Source organism: Tachysurus vachellii, chromosome 11, assembly GCF_030014155.1.
Source record: "Tachysurus vachellii isolate PV-2020 chromosome 11, HZAU_Pvac_v1, whole genome shotgun sequence".
NCBI classification, from domain to species: domain Eukaryota; kingdom Metazoa; phylum Chordata; class Actinopteri; order Siluriformes; family Bagridae; genus Tachysurus; species Tachysurus vachellii.
The window spans coordinates 21,170,800-21,186,458 of NC_083470.1; the positions used below are offsets into that span (position 1 = coordinate 21,170,800).

The 15,659-nt window shown below is 41.8% G+C and overlaps 1 protein-coding gene across 5 annotated transcripts in view; it reads left to right on the forward strand.

Annotated features, from left to right (window-relative positions):
• prdm16 (PR domain containing 16) overlaps positions 1-15,329 on the forward strand; it is a 163,950-nt gene extending 148,621 nt beyond the window's left edge. For 2 of the 5 annotated variants that reach the window (XM_060880748.1, XM_060880751.1), the window contains 11 exons: positions 10-211; positions 724-871; positions 986-1,139; positions 1,538-3,059; positions 3,211-3,298; positions 5,243-5,412; positions 5,573-5,650; positions 8,534-8,703; positions 8,861-9,032; positions 11,188-11,409; positions 13,004-15,329. In XM_060880748.1, the coding sequence (XP_060736731.1) occupies positions 10-211; positions 724-871; positions 986-1,139; positions 1,538-3,059; positions 3,211-3,298; positions 5,243-5,412; positions 5,573-5,650; positions 8,534-8,703; positions 8,861-9,032; positions 11,188-11,409; positions 13,004-13,016 (2,939 nt within the window). In that variant the 3' untranslated portion in view covers positions 13,017-15,329. Of the gene's footprint in view, positions 1-9; positions 212-723; positions 872-985; positions 1,140-1,537; positions 3,060-3,210; positions 3,299-5,242; positions 5,413-5,572; positions 5,651-8,533; positions 8,704-8,860; positions 9,033-11,187; positions 11,410-12,216; positions 12,389-13,003 lie in introns of all 5 variants that reach the window. The other 3 variants (XM_060880752.1, XM_060880749.1, XM_060880750.1) reach the window with 3 other exon arrangements.
• Positions 15,330-15,659: the final 330 nt, after the last annotated feature.

Consider the following 15,659-nt stretch of genomic DNA (forward strand, 5'->3'; position numbering starts at 1 on the left):
CATTCTCAGATGAGCAAATGTACCGCTGTGAAGACTGTGATGAGCTTTTCTCATCAAAGCTGGAGTTGCGACGGCACCAGAAATACTCTTGCAACACCGGCAGCTCTATTTTTGATTCGTTAAGTGAAGACCTCAAACAAGAGCATGACGACAACGACGAACCAGTGCATGAGTGTAAAGACTGTGAAAAGATCTTTCCCAGCGAGTATAGGTTAGTGTCAGAAGCCACTTGAGTAAGCATGACTGAACTTTTCCTTATGTTTCTTTATAAAAAACTAAATTAACATGTAAAAATGTTGCCTAAGCGGTGGCTTAGTGGTTAGCACGTTCACCTCACACCTCCAGGTTTGGGGGGTTCGATTCCCGTCTCTGCATTGTGTGTGTGGAGTTTGCATGTTCTCCCCGTGCCTCGGGGTTTCCTCCGGGTACTCCGGTTTCCTTCCCTGGTCCAAAGACATGCATGGTAGGTTGATTGGCATCTCTGGAAAATTGTCCATGTGATTGCGTGAGTGAATGAGAGAGTGTGTGTGTGTGCCCTGCGATGGGTTGGCACTCCGTCCAGGGTATATCCTGCCTTGATGCCCGATGATGCCTGAGATAGGCACAGGCTCCCCGTGACCCGAGGTAGTTCGGATAAAGCAGAAGAAAATGAACGAATGAATGAAATGTTGCCTAAGAATGTAAATTACTGACCTGTTGATTTTATTTATTATGTTTTCTTAGCCTTGGCCAGCATATGGTTGTGCACACAGAGGAGAGGGAATACAAGTGTGACCAGTGCCCCAAAGCTTTCAACTGGAAGTCCAACCTCATTCGTCATCAGATGTCACACGACAGTGGAAAGCGCTTCGAGTGTGAAAACTGTGATAAGGTACAAATTTCAATGAAAAGTCAATAAAAAATGGCTCTATAAAATACTTTTCACATGTATATCACATAATTGTCGGTGCTTATAATCTGGATTATGTTTTTTTGTTTCCTGCAGGTATTCACAGACCCCAGCAACCTGCAGCGCCACATTCGCTCACAGCATGTCGGTGCCCGTGCCCACACCTGCCCTGAGTGTGGCAAGACCTTCGCCACATCCTCAGGTCTCAAGCAGCACAAGCACATCCACAGCAGTGTGAAGCCATTCATGTGTAAGTTCATGCGTTTGCATGCCTGAATGAGTCTCTGACATAAAGTGTAACGTTCAAACTGGCTCCATCCTGAATATCTGTAACTTTCATATAACTTTCATGTCATATATCGGCTCATTTTTTCCTGTGAATTTTCTTTCTTTTTTCCAATTTGTGTTATAGTTCACATTTGATAGATGTTGAAAGAATGGCACATTTTCTTTTTTCCACCCATCTTCTTTTGTAGATAACTCAAATGCATGTATACTTTGCTTGTTTACATAAAAAACATGTTTGTATTTTATTTGTTGATCCACATACTTAATTTTTACTCTATCAAAAAGAATGAGTAGCTTGCTTACACTGATAATAAATTCGCCTAATGAGTCTAATTACAGTATGTTAATAGAATTAATCAGGCATGTGTGTTCTACCAGGTGAGGTGTGTCACAAGTCCTATACCCAGTTTTCCAACCTGTGCCGCCACAAGCGAATGCATGCAGACTGCCGCACCCAGATCAAGTGCAAGGACTGTGGGCAAATGTTCAGCACTACCTCCTCCCTCAATAAGCATCGGCGCTTCTGCGAGGGAAAGAACCATTATAGTCCTGGAGGCTTATTCACACCAGGCATCCCTATGACCTCCAGTCCCATCATGGGCAAGTCCAAGCCGCACCCTGGCTTGAATCACAGTGGACTTGGCTTTGGTGATTACTTCCCGTCTCGGCCGCATCATCCAGGCCTACCCTTCTCTACTGCCCCTCCTGCATTCCCGTCGCTTTCCCATGGTTTCACAGGGATATTTCCCCCATCACTGTACCCTAGGCCCACGTTGTTACCCCCTAGCCCATTACTAAAGAGTCCACTGAGTAACAGTCAAGATGGGAAGCTTCCGCATAGTCCCCTTGACGCCCATACTCTCACAATGGTCACATCTGTTAGCAACACCAATGGTAATACAGGTAGTGGCCTTAGCCAGTCAGAGGTAAATCGTGAGTCTAAGCAGGATCTCTCCATTTCAGACAGCAAGAGTAAGGTGAAAATGAGTGACGTGTCTGATGGAAGTGACTTAGAGGACATTAACACCACCAGCGGAACTGATCTAGACACCACCACTGGCACAGTTTCTGGTTCTGATCTGGACAGCGAGGCAGAGAGCGAGCGGGAGAAGAGTCGAAGGAAACACAGACAGGAAGGCAAACAAGAGGAGGTCAACAGCAGTGTAGTGTCGGTGTCCAGCTCAGGTAACCTTCCTCATGATCGCCCTTTCCTCTCTTCCCAGCATTCCTTCTTTCCCCCTCCTGATGAGCAGGCACTCCCACCTACAGGTGCCACAACCGACTCTATCAAAGCCATCGCTTCCATTGCTGAAAAGTACTTTGGGCCAGGCTTTATGGGCTTGCAGGAGAAAAAAATGGGCTCCTTGTCTTACCCATCCATGTTCCCCTTTCAGTTCTTACCCAACTTTCCACATTCCTTGTACCCTTTCACAGACAGAGCACTCAACCCCAACATGTTCCTAAAACCAGAACCCAAATCACCTCGTGAGCACATACAGAAAATGGCTACCACCACTGCTGCAGAGTCACCCTTTGACCTCACCACCAAGCCCAAGGAAGTGAAGTCTTTCCTTCCACCCTCCAGTAAGCCTTCTAGTGTACTTCTTCCCAGTGGTGAGGATCAGCCTCTGGATCTGAGCATTGGAGGCCGGAGCAGAGCCAGTCAGAACGGTGGAACACCTGAGCAGCGTAAGAATCACATCCATAGCACCAACTGCAAGATGCCAACTAAAGAGGAGCATCCAGTATTAAACCAGTCTCAGAACCTCCACCAACCCCAGATGCCTCAGCAGCAAGTGTCCCTTCCACAACCTCCTCCTCAGCAGCAGCCCTCACTCCACTACGCCAAACCTTCGCCCTTCTTCATGGATCCCATCTACAGGTATTTTCATCCGAAGGGGTCACACAGCAATTTTAGGATGACAGACAAATTTTGCTGCTCTGTGATAGAAATTGGTGTTAGATTTATATAGCAGACAAGGAATCAGAGCAATTTCCTTCATTCATACGTAACCCTCTGTGTTGTTGTCCAGCAGGGTGGAAAAAAGGAAACTGATAGATCCTGTAGGAGCGCTGAAGGAGAAGTACCTAAGACCGTCTCCACTGCTCTTCCACCCTCAGGTATCTTGTGCGAACACATATGTTATCTCTGGTACTGCTATCTAATCAGCATGAAGATGTAGAACCTAAAATAATCTAAAAGGAATCGAAACATATATACATTATATATGTTTATAAAACATTATAAACTATTGAACAATTGAGTCATGCTAAGGTAAAATGTGCATTTTAATCGGATTGGATTTTAATCACAGATTTATGATCATTTATGATGATCTTGAACGTGTATAGCCCTTTCTACAATGAAGAGTGCGTGAAGTTCAGTTTGTTATCTTTTGCTTTGGAAAACAATCCCTTATTGTTTCTGGTAACATTTCATACTTTGCCCACCTTTGAGCGATGATAAAATGAAAATATTATTAATAATGACCTTTTGAATTCCAGCAAGTTGTCCCGTGTAGTGTTGAAGCACAGCTAAGTTTAGTCAGAGCATTGTTTCTGTGTAGCTCTACTCTGAGGGCCATTGCTAAATAACTTCCTACAATTTTTTTTTGCTCTGGCCGCCTAGATAATGTCTGCATGTCCATCAGACACTTCCTGTGTTTGTGTGCAGGAGAATGGCCTCTCTTGTTGGGAACTGTTTTATCTGCCCTGTAAATCTGTTCACTATCGATGTGGAGCTGGCTCCCCCACACCCCAAGCCCTTCTTTCTCCATTTGTCTTTCTCTTTTTCTCATCTACCTCCCTCCTCCTTCTAAGCCATGCTCTCTTCCATGTGGCACGAGGACAGCTGGGTAGGCCTGATTCGAGAGAGAGCATTGTTTCAGATGTTGAGACGTTTATGATTACTGTCTTTCCCATGCACCTTATTCGCCTTGGGGAGAAGTGTCATGTATACACGAATAGCAGATACAGCAAATACAGTATAATGACTCACATCATCGTAAATGTGAAAATAATACAATTTATTTGGATCATGGAGAATAAAAAGAAATACTATCCTGATTATCTAAAGATATAACCAGCATATTATACATTTAGTGGTTTAGCTTTTTCCCATTCTTAATTAATGGAGTGATAAAATGAAGGTACTCAGACATAAATAAATAAATTGAGACAGTTTGTCTGTCTCCATGTTTATTCATATTCCAAAAGCAGGAAGGATGTAAGCTGTTTTTGGCCATTGAGACACATAGCTAAGCCTTTGTTCTGTGTCTAATGGGGAAGGGCTATCAGCGAGGGGTATCTTAAACTGCATTGTACGCTTACCGTTCTCAGAGGTGAATAGCTCATTCAGAGGCTTCTTTCTGAGACTTGTTGGGAACAAAGTGGAGGGCTGGGGGTTCCCAGGGGGCTGCTCGAGTGGCTGCTAACGTGGCATAGGTCAGGGAGGTGACTCTTGAACAGCACAATCAAGACTCGACCTTCTGATATACAGCTTCCTCCAGCCTTCCGCTCTGTCTCGTAATGATGCGAAACTCCCCTGTTCTCTGCCAGAGCCCCCACCATCTAAGTCATTGTGTTCATCAGGTAGCAGGCACAACAAAATATTTTCAAGAGGTCACATTTTGTACCACTAGAGGTTTATTGGTTATTTTTTACAGGCCAAATTAATGGTTAATCGTAGTTAAATCCAACTTCACCAACAACAAAAGAATTCCCATTGAAAGAGGTGCAACATTGGGTGTATATGGTTCAGATTTCAGAAATAAAACTCTATACAGTAGGTGCAAGGGCCCTAAAAACAGTTAGGGGAAGTCCCCAGACAGGAATGCATTCTCTTTTAGAGCTTTTGGATTGACATGGAGCTCACATGCACTGAAGTAGTTCAATACAGCTTCAGAGAGACTCTTAAACTGCCAATAAGATTGCTTCATCCTCCTGAAATTTTATACTTCACTGCAGTGTTTTATATATCGTTGCGGCCTATCATACCCTCCACCCCCAGCCCAAACTGTAATAAAACATAGGTATGTATCTTATCAGGATCTCCTTTCTTTTCAGGTGTCTGCGATGGAGAACATGACCGAGAAGCTGGAGAACTTTGGCACTTTGAAACTAGACGCTCCCAATTCGCTACAGCACTCATCACATCACCTCTTTAACTTTCGCTCTCCCCCTCCTTCTCTGTCTGATGCTATACTCCGCAAAGGCAAAGAACGCTATGCCTGCAGGTAAGCACAAGCCATTTTTCTCAGACTGGAACTTCAATACAGCCATTTTAAATTTATCCTATTTATCCTATTAAACATATCTCTATACAGGTGTTATGCATAAACCAAAACTGTTATGCTCATGATCCATTATACTGAAGTCTATTTTGTTCTGCTGCAGGTACTGTGGGAAAATCTTTCCCAGGTCGGCTAATCTTACCAGGCACTTACGAACACACACAGGAGAGCAACCCTACAGGTAAGCCGCTCAAAAGCACTCAGATAAATAGCCCCCAAAAAGTTTTCCCCATTTCTGTTTCTAACACAAAACCACACATAGTGGTAACTTCAGACACTTGACTCTACACAGTCCACCAATCCAAACATAGTGAAGTGTCACCATCACTCCATAATCTAGCAGTTTACTCCTGCTGGTGACATGCCTATTTTGGAAAACCAAGAGAAAATATTTCACTCAAATTTGTCTGACAGTCTGACACAAAATGCCTTAAGAAAAATGGGAACATTTCTGCTGTTTGTTTAGCACGAACTAGTGTCAATGGGCTGGCGAGGCAGAGACATTCAAGAAAGACTGAATAAGAGGAAAAAAGAAAAGAAAAATGGGAGGTCGTGAAAGCGAAGGAAGATTAATTCTGTCTGTGCAGATGTTCTAAAGTTAAAGGGGCAGTGCAAGCTCTGGACAATGTTGGCCTGTAATAGCACCCTAGAGACATCATTGCAATGTTTATAGAGGAGCTTAATTATCACAGATTTGGATAACTTCCAGCCATGCATTGCCCTATGCCGTAAGGATGAGGGTGTTCTGAATAGGGGGATTTACTGGATGCTGTGGCTTTAAGCACAGCATCAAGCTAATGGAGGAGGATTAACACAAACCTGCATGTTTGATGACCAGTTTCACCTTTCTCTGTCAGGTTGATCAACTGTAGTTTCACAAAGACAAACTACCATCAACGATTCAAGCAATGATTTTGGAAGTCTTAAAAATAATCAAAGAGCTTGTCTAAGGAGACTAATATACTTAACGTACATTGTTTATTGTTTTGTATATACACTCGTTTTGTATTTCTCTTCATTTGGATATAACTTCTGGAAGTTAATCTAAGGTCCTGTTCCGAGAAAAGCTAAAGCCGGTTCAGACAAAATCTCTCCACAAGTCTGTGGAAGCAGTCACTAAGATATACAGACTCTCATGGGACATGGTCACTGCATGGTTGGCTCCTTCACAACAATCCCTTGATTAGCTCGTTTAGAAACAATTTACCCTAACAAATGGTAGACATCATCATCATCATCATCATCATCATCTCCCCCACCCCACTTTCAGGGAAATAATGCTGAGGCAGGCTAGTATCATAGCTGAACTGTACTCAGCCGACTTCATGCTTCATTGTAGAAGGTTATTTGCCTTGCTTGAGATGCTATCGTCTCTGCTCTTTGCAGTGAAATTGGCCTAGTAGTGCTGACCATTGAAAGACCCCATTCAGATTGTAACGCTCCACGTACAGTCCTTGTAACACTGGAGGAAAAACTCAAAGTTGATGAAGTAATTGAAAGTCCCCTTGGACAGGCTAATAAAAACAAGCCAAACAGAGGGTAGAAGAAGCCATTTAACAAAGGAAGAATGCTGTCTTGGAATTTTTCCAATCTCTATGAACCATGATGCACCGAGTCTGGAACTTCACACACACACACACACACACACACACACACTCCTGAAAATAAATTGGAACATGAAAAGAGGTCTGCATCTTGATTCTAAGCACTTGATGACGAGTGATTTTCCCAAAGCAATTAGGCCTGAAAGTCAATCTTGCAAGCCAGCCGCAGGAGTGCAGATCACGCAGGGCCACCCAACAAAAGGGCCACTGTCCGGCGGGGCTCTTGACACAACCTCGCCATCATGTTTGTTTATCAGCACGTTAAATTGATGTTCTCCGGCCTATTCTGGATGGGCTGTCGTCGTGAACAAGCAGGCCAAAGAGACCTACTGGCAGAGACTAAGCCATGGCCGTCAGGGCTAGTTACTCAGTGCCAGAAATGTACTTATACACACCAGTCATTAAAAAGTGCCCATTCAGCTTATAGCCAGTTAACGATCTAGTTAATACACTTTAGGCTCTTCTTTAATTTATTCTCTTAATGATTAAGCTATAGAATCACCCAGTTATTTCTTTTGTTAGCAAAACAACATCTTAATTTTACAGCTCTAAGAACTGTCTTTAAAAATATTTCTTTTCATTTTAAGGAAATATTTTTATGTTTTTATGTATTTGTAGAACCAACCTTGTGATTCTATTCAATCTGAGCTAGGAAAGCAATACTGAAGAAAGCCATGTTCCCTAGAAGAAGAAATAATATGAAGCCATATCTCCTAGTGGTGTAAATTAGAGGTGTATAAGAATTTTTATGCCAGTGGTACTCAAACAAGGCCTAGACATCCCTTGAGACTGTCCAGATTTGTGCTCTAGCCCAACTCACACAACACAGGCATAGAGTAAAAACATAGATCATTTAGGGTGATCATGAGTGCTAGATTGAGAACCAGCATCGTTATGGTTTTTGCTAGGTACACGTACATGTACATGTTAGCACTAGGGGCAGTGCCATTCTCAGCCACAGGGTGGAGTAATTCATAACACAGCTGTCAAATGTTATTTAGTTAAAGAAAGTTGCTTCTCTAAGCACATACGCAATACACAAGTCATCAGACTTCTGTGAATGTGTGTTTTAAAATTATATTGTCATATTTGGGACTTTCATTCTCTACCTTACATATTTATAAATGTCAGTGAGTCTGACTTCCACTGGTCCTAGTCATTTAAAACCGGTTTTTGAAACTTGAAAAAACATGGAGGCGAAGAGTGCTGTCCATGCTCTGATTTCACTGTCAAAGCTATGATGACAAATGTGTCCCCACCTAAAGAGCCCAATTGCCTGTAATGTGTTGGCTATGTTTATACTGAGGCATTCTAGAGCTAGTGATTACTGTTTATATAGCTGAACAGGGACCTCATTTAGGGTTCTAATTCTCTGTCTAACCCAACTCCCCCTTCTCTGTCTCTGTCCCTGTCTCTCTCTCTCTCTCTCTCTCTCTCTCTCTCTCTTGCTATCTCTGCAGATGTAAATACTGTGACCGTTCCTTCAGCATCTCGTCCAACCTCCAGCGACACGTTCGCAATATCCACAATAAAGAGAAGCCTTTCAAGTGCCACTTGTGTAACCGCTGCTTTGGTCAGCAGACCAACCTGGACCGCCACTTAAAGAAACACGAGCATGAGAATATCCCAGGTAAACATCTCCTCAAGTCAAGCCATCAAGTCAAATGGTGCTCTGTTGTCTCGACTTCTAGATAAAATATTTATGTGTGGAATTATACTGTATACACAATGAGTAATAATCTCTGTGTCTGATTGTTTCTCTCTGTTCTGTACTGTTTGTGTGTCAGTGAGTCAACATTCTGGGATACTCTCAAATTTGGGAACCAATATCTCCTCTCCAAATTCCGAACCTGACAATCACGCACTTTTAGACGAAAAAGAGGACTCGTATTTCTCAGAGATTAGAAACTTCATCTCCAACAGCGAGCTGAACCAGGCCTGCAGCTCCTCAGAGAAAAGGTAGAAATGCATACACATACATAACTGTTGTGTTTTGAAGCTATAGCAACCAAGAGCATAACTCACAGACAAAAGCAGAGTCTTGAAGCTCAGTCTTTTGTCAGGTTAAAGCCTGCTCCCTAGTGGCTGCATGTGGAATGTGCTTACATTGCAGTCTTAAATGTGGCTGCACAACCAGATATATTGCCCATATGTGACTAACTGTAATATCTGGTATAGGTCTCCGAAATGTTGCACTGTTTTCTGTGCAACATTTCGGAGACCTATACCAGATATTACAGTTAGTCACATATGTGCTGAGCAGTTCATGAAAACACCAAGTAAATTCATTGTTGCCACGATGAGGGTGTGTGAATAGAGTTCTGTTCAGAGCTGGCTGAGTAAACGCAAGAAAATTTCAAGAAATGTTCTGTGAAGTAGTTTTGAAATGTCTGTGTAAATAAAAACACAGATGTATGACTTCTTCTTATGACATATAATGGTCCTGCCTAATTTCAGCCTTGATACCCTGGCCTCATCCAGACACATGAAAGCTCTCACTCTGCCATCTGGGATCAATAGTCTTGTCCCTGTCTAGAAACGGCAAGCCTGGCATTTTAATATCTGTAATTCAAATAAGTGCTCTGTTTTCTGTCTCTCTGCAAATCGCTCCAGTCGAGACAGACAGGCAGCTGCAGGATCACTGCTCCTCTGTGTCCTCCCTGCATCATTCATTTCCGTGTCTTTCTATCATCCTTAATATTTAGTTGTCATTTCCTCTGGTTCTTTCAGTTTCTCTAATTCTCTTTTGATGGACGTGACAGTCGGCCGGCACATTCCTCCACACTTCCTTTTTGTCTGTCTTCCTTTTGCTTTTGACAGAAAAGGATCAGAATTTGCTAGTGTTGGAGGTGAGCTCTGTTGTACTGATGGTGGTTAAATGCTGTGTCCGGTCTGGGCCCCCTTGACTGGTCGTGACAGATTGGGGGCAGTGGGGGTGGGTGGGCTTAAGCCAGACCTTAAGATTTAGGCGTCCCTGGGGACCCTCAGATTGAGGCATTTATCTGTGCACTACATTGATGGAGCCCCACATCTCCTCCCTCCAACTAAGGCAAACAGTGTTCTGACATGTTTAGACTGAGAGACAAAGCACAGGTCTGTGGCAGGCCTGTCGATGTCTTCCGCACGCCATGGACTTTCTCCTGAGCCAGGGCGCAATTTGATTATGCGATATTTAAGCTTGACGGAAAATGAAAAACAAGCATTGAGTCTCCATTTCCTTTTTTTTTTCATAAATCCACCCCTAACATAGCCAGCTGATGCCTCTCTCCTGAGCGCTTGTCATTATAGTCTGCTCCGATGGACTGCTTTGAAGGAAAAACAACTTGAGAGGACAGACTCTGTAAAGGCAGTGAGATCATGAGGAACTGAAAGGTTTGAAAAAAGCGAGAGTGACCAAGGTAAAGTGAGAGAGTAGCAATGGAATGGCATGGTGCTGATAGGTGCTTTGCAGAGCAGACATTTTCTGTGGAGCTCTGTGGCACAGAGACAGGCTGTGATGATTGGAGCTGACCCTCCTGGACTGGCCCGTCTCGCCTTTCTGGGATTAGCTAATTTATCATCGGCAAAACGTCTGTCGTTAATTACACAATGTGTGTGTTTGTCATTCGGGGGCCCTGCATGTTTTCAGGCTAAAGCCTGGCAGGGAAATCACAGGTCATTCAGCAATGATGGATAGTAATTGGGTGGCTGGAACACGGTACACAGTGGTGATATTTGGCAGTTGGTCTATGACAGTAGATCTGCCATCACAGGCCTCCGAAGCTAAAATAGTCTATCTGAGGAGAGATGGAGTAAGCTCATTTGGTTATATGAGCTTATGTTGTAGTAGCAAACCTCAGCTTACTGTGCTAAATGTAGACTTCAATACCAGGTCTGTATGTAATATTTGTTTTCAGAGGACACATTTAAATAAAAAAAAAGGAAAATGTGAGATGTGGAAGTAATGTGTGTACTTGATTGATTTTAATAGATACCATCTGACATTTTTTTTAATAGGTGCCGTTGTTAGGAAATGTTCCTGCTTTGTTAATTATACTGTATAATCTAACATAAACTAAGCTAAAACAAAAGCCATAAAAATCTTGACCCACATTTCATTCTGGGAATTTTACAGGACAGAAATGACGGAGGATGAGCGTCCTGAGAGCCACGCTATCACAGACTCCAAGCTCGAGGAGGAGGAAGAGGAGGCAGAGGGAGATGATGAAGATGAGGAAGGTTCACTAACAGAAAAGTCCCAGGACGAGATGACATCTCCTGCCACCATGGTGCAAGGCACTTACGACGACGACGAGGAAGCCGCTCCACTCTCCATGACCTACGAACACCCACGCAGGTAAGATAGATCACACTCGGCTCTCACCTGAATAGATCTCATTCATCTTTCATGTCCACAAGAGCATTCCACTATTCACATGTGGAAAACAGAGTAAATTATTTGCATGATAAGCAATAAAGTGAACACCAGATGATGTCATTTTTTGCTTCTTTTTATATTCTCTATTTAGGTTTGTAAGGGATCATTCGTTTCAGTCGTTTAATTTAGATGAATCGAGATGCTCTATGGGCTGACGAACCTTTCCTTCAATAATATTTGCTTCCTTATTTAGTGCTGGCACTAATGTTTATCTCAAATCTAACATTAATTCCAACAAATAACATGCCTAGTGTTCAAAGTCCACTCTGCAGTGCCAACTACTGTTTCTTATATTGCTTGACTCTTTCTGCTTTTTCTTTTTGGTATTGTAAATCATTAAAGCACTCTCTGAGAACAACAACAACAACAACAAAAACAACAACAAAATCAAACTTCTAAACCTATGATTAAAATACAGATACTGAAATCGCTCAACCTGTTAGGGAGCGTGTTATCACGAATAACTCTACAAAATGCCATCCAGTTTAGGAGACTGAATTGAAACTACTGTAACTGCTGTTGATATCTAGTTGTGCATGGTTGTGTATACTCTGCCTGCATGTATGTGCACTTTGTGACACCATCACTCCATGCCATCCCTCCATTAACATCATGTGCATGCGCCACATATCCACGTCGTATCTGGCTTTAACAGCCATTCTGATTGGGATAATCTGAGGGTTCCTTCCCCTCTCCCCAACCCCTCGTCCCTCCTTCCTCGTGCAGGTGTATTGAGGAGGATGCAGGCCTGTTAGATCTGGAGCCTCTGCCTGGCTTTCCAAAGGGCCTGGAGCTCCATAAGCCTGCTGATGAGCCATTTGATGTTAAAGACATTTTTAACACCTCCTTAGAGTCTGAGGCGCTGAAAGAAACACTCTTGAGGCAGGCTAAAACTCAGGTATGCCTTTGCACCCATCTAAGGCAAAAAAAAAAAGTGTGGGGGTCACTACATTTGTGTCAACTAACTAATTACAAGAAATTCAGGGTTAGATAGCAGAGCTCCTGATGTTTATCACAGAACCATCAGCTATAAAGGGATTGCTTTTCTAAGATGTTAGAAATCAAGAAAGAACCTTCTCTTCTTTTTCTTACACTCTTCCTCTATTTTAATGTCTGCAGGAAAACTAAATAACATTATAATAACTAATACTTCTGACTGTAACACCATATAGACTCAAAACCACTAACATATTATACAGTGCCTTGATTGATTAGAATTCAAATAATATATTATTTATAATATATGATGCAAATTGCAGTTTGTCATTTTTAGAATTTTTCGATATTATAGAGAAAGGCAGTATTACAGTTAAATTCAAATTCAACAGAGGCTTTGAGGTGACGGATGCATATCAGTCATTTTTTTAACTGTGATTGCACTTTACGTCACAGGCAGCAGAGGGATCTAAAAAATGACAAACTGTACCTTTAAATATTTGAATGAGATTTGCAGTGCTTTGTGGAGACTTTAGGTTAAACATGCTGCTGCTGTGTGTGCTCCTTCCTCTCGCAGGCTTATGCAATGATGCTCTCTCTGTCGGAGAACAACTCCCTGCATCCATCCTCCCAGAACTCACTAGACGCCTGGTTGAACATGGGAGGAGGTCCTTCAGAAACCAGCTCCTTTCACTCACTCAACCACATCTAATCCCAGAGTGCGAGGAGACGGAGAGTGGTTGGAGGGAGAGGATAAGGAGCGGAGAGAGAGAGAGAGCGAGAGAGAGAGAGGACAGTAGCAATGGGTAAAGACCACCATGAAGCAGATGCATGTGTTTCAATAGCACATGAAGACCAGTGATGCTTTCAGTAGATGAATCACCACTTCAACTGGGAAAAGGGGAGGGGACTTTAGCTGAAAGACTGTTAGCTGAAACAGAGACATGAACCATTAGAGCTGTAGATATCTCCTTCCCACAAAAGAGAGACAAAAAGACTGACCACACCACTCCACTCTGTCCAACTCAAGATCTGTCTTAAAGCTCATTCTGCAGTTTTCTCCACAGAAACTCAGTCCGGGGGAAAAAACCCCATGTATCCCACTGACATCAGTGTCTCATGTATCATTTCTCATACAGACAGCCATGCTTATTACAGTGATGACAGAGCATAGAAAAAAGGAAACAGAAGGTATTTTTGTCATGTATGCCGATCGGTTCCCCAATCTGTATTCCACAGAACAAGGCAGACTCGACTAATTAACAAAATGGATCAGATTTAACACTAATAATATATATATATATAAAATCAGATGAGCCAGAGAAATAAACGATCCACTGCTAATCATATCCCTCCTCTTTGATTGTGTTGATCATCATCAGAGTGGTAGAATAGTAGCTCAAAGCATGGCTGCTCAATTCAACATATCACCTTAACCTTGTTACTGTCATTTTAACTGTACACAGTTTTTTTTTTTTTTTTGAAGAAAGCGTTAAATTATTCTCCTCCCAACGTTCTCATGCATTCGAAACACTCTTTCTTTTTCTTTTTTTTTTCTTCTTTTTTTTTTGTATGTGATTTGTTCTTTGATCAACAGTATTGTTTTCGTTCGAGCACTTCCGTGCTTAAATTGTTAATATAATTATTTAGTGAAGGACCAAATTTGTATGATAATGTTGTAAGATGTACAAAATAATTGCGAAAAATTCATAGCAAAGAGTGTCGTGTGCCAAATAACCCTTTTTTTTTTTTCCTTGGACAATCATTTCTTTTTATTTCCCAGTGGTTATTATATGCTGTTTTAGTAGGTTGTTTTTTTTTTCTTTCTTATTGCCTGCTCACTCTATGTATTTGATTTGAGGTGCATTTGATTTCTATTTATTTTAGTTGTTTCATCGTTAAAGGAAAATATGACTCTAGAAAAAAAAAAAAAAAAAAAAGGAAAGAAAAGAAAAACTGACCCAGTTTCACCCAGTTGTTGAAGGAATTGAATCTATGACTGAAACTTTTAATCTCATGCTCTGAAGGATATTGTATAGAGACCGGTATGCCAAAATGTAAATGACAAAATCAACTATTTTATTTATAAGTTTGGCGTCGGCACCAGTCTGTTTGTGTTCATTGTGAGGTTTGATTCTATTTTTCTCTCGCTCGACCATTTTAACCTGTACATACTGTACAGTGTGTGATGTTGAACAAATGGTTGATTTTTTTTTTTTTTTCTTCTTCTTCTTCTTCTTCTTAAATGAATCCTTTGATTAAAGCATCAGGTCACTTGAAAGGTGGGGCATTATATTTGTACTGCTATAGTCAGTTTTGCTTTTGATTTTAGCCTGCCCGTTTTAACAACAGTAAAAAGAATGGTCACGTCAGTCTCTCTAACAGCGTCCGGTCCTGTGTGTTGAGTAGGACACAGCACGCCACTGTATCCAAAACAAATCCAAATTGTGTGATGGCATCTTACAAACCATCCGCACTGAGCTAGAAAGTGTGGACCTTGGATGCAGCTGTGTTGAGTTCTTTTTTTCCGTTCTTTTTTTTTATTTACAAAACATAAGCAGCTGCTGTTAATCGAAGGGGCTGGAATGGGATTACATCAACAGGATCAAACAGCGAGCTGGGAAATTTCTATTTCTAACGCTGATAGGTGAGTGTAGTTCAGGGTTGAGCCGGAAGCACAGCCCTTAAAACACCCATGTTACCCAAGTGCCAGGACTCAGGAGTCCTCGTGCAACTCTACTGAACTGTGAATCCAGCGCATGAATCGTACAAATAACGACAACAACGAAACACAAGCTCATGATGAATGTGTAGAATAGATTCAATGTGTTGCTAATGTATCAGACCTCTAGCATTGCTTTTCTTCTTCGGATAGCAATTAAAGGTAAAAATAAAATAAAAAAGTCAGATCTGTCATTATTACTTCATCCATCACAGCCATTTTCTTTTGCTCTCTTTGCATATGGTTTCAAATGTGTGCAAATAGCACTTAAATACACAGCACTGCTGATCTCTTAGTCCTGATCTCATCTGTAATGCTTCTAATTTTCTCCATTTCTCCAAATAAAGCCACGTGGTTTTAAACAAGCATTTCAGCCACACTTTATTCATGATCATTGTGTCAGATATTTGGCTAAACATTATGAACCACATATTGTGTACCACCCTGGATAGAGAGAATTTATTTCAGTACTACTACAGGGTGCTGTTGTAGCTCTTTGTGTCATTTTACC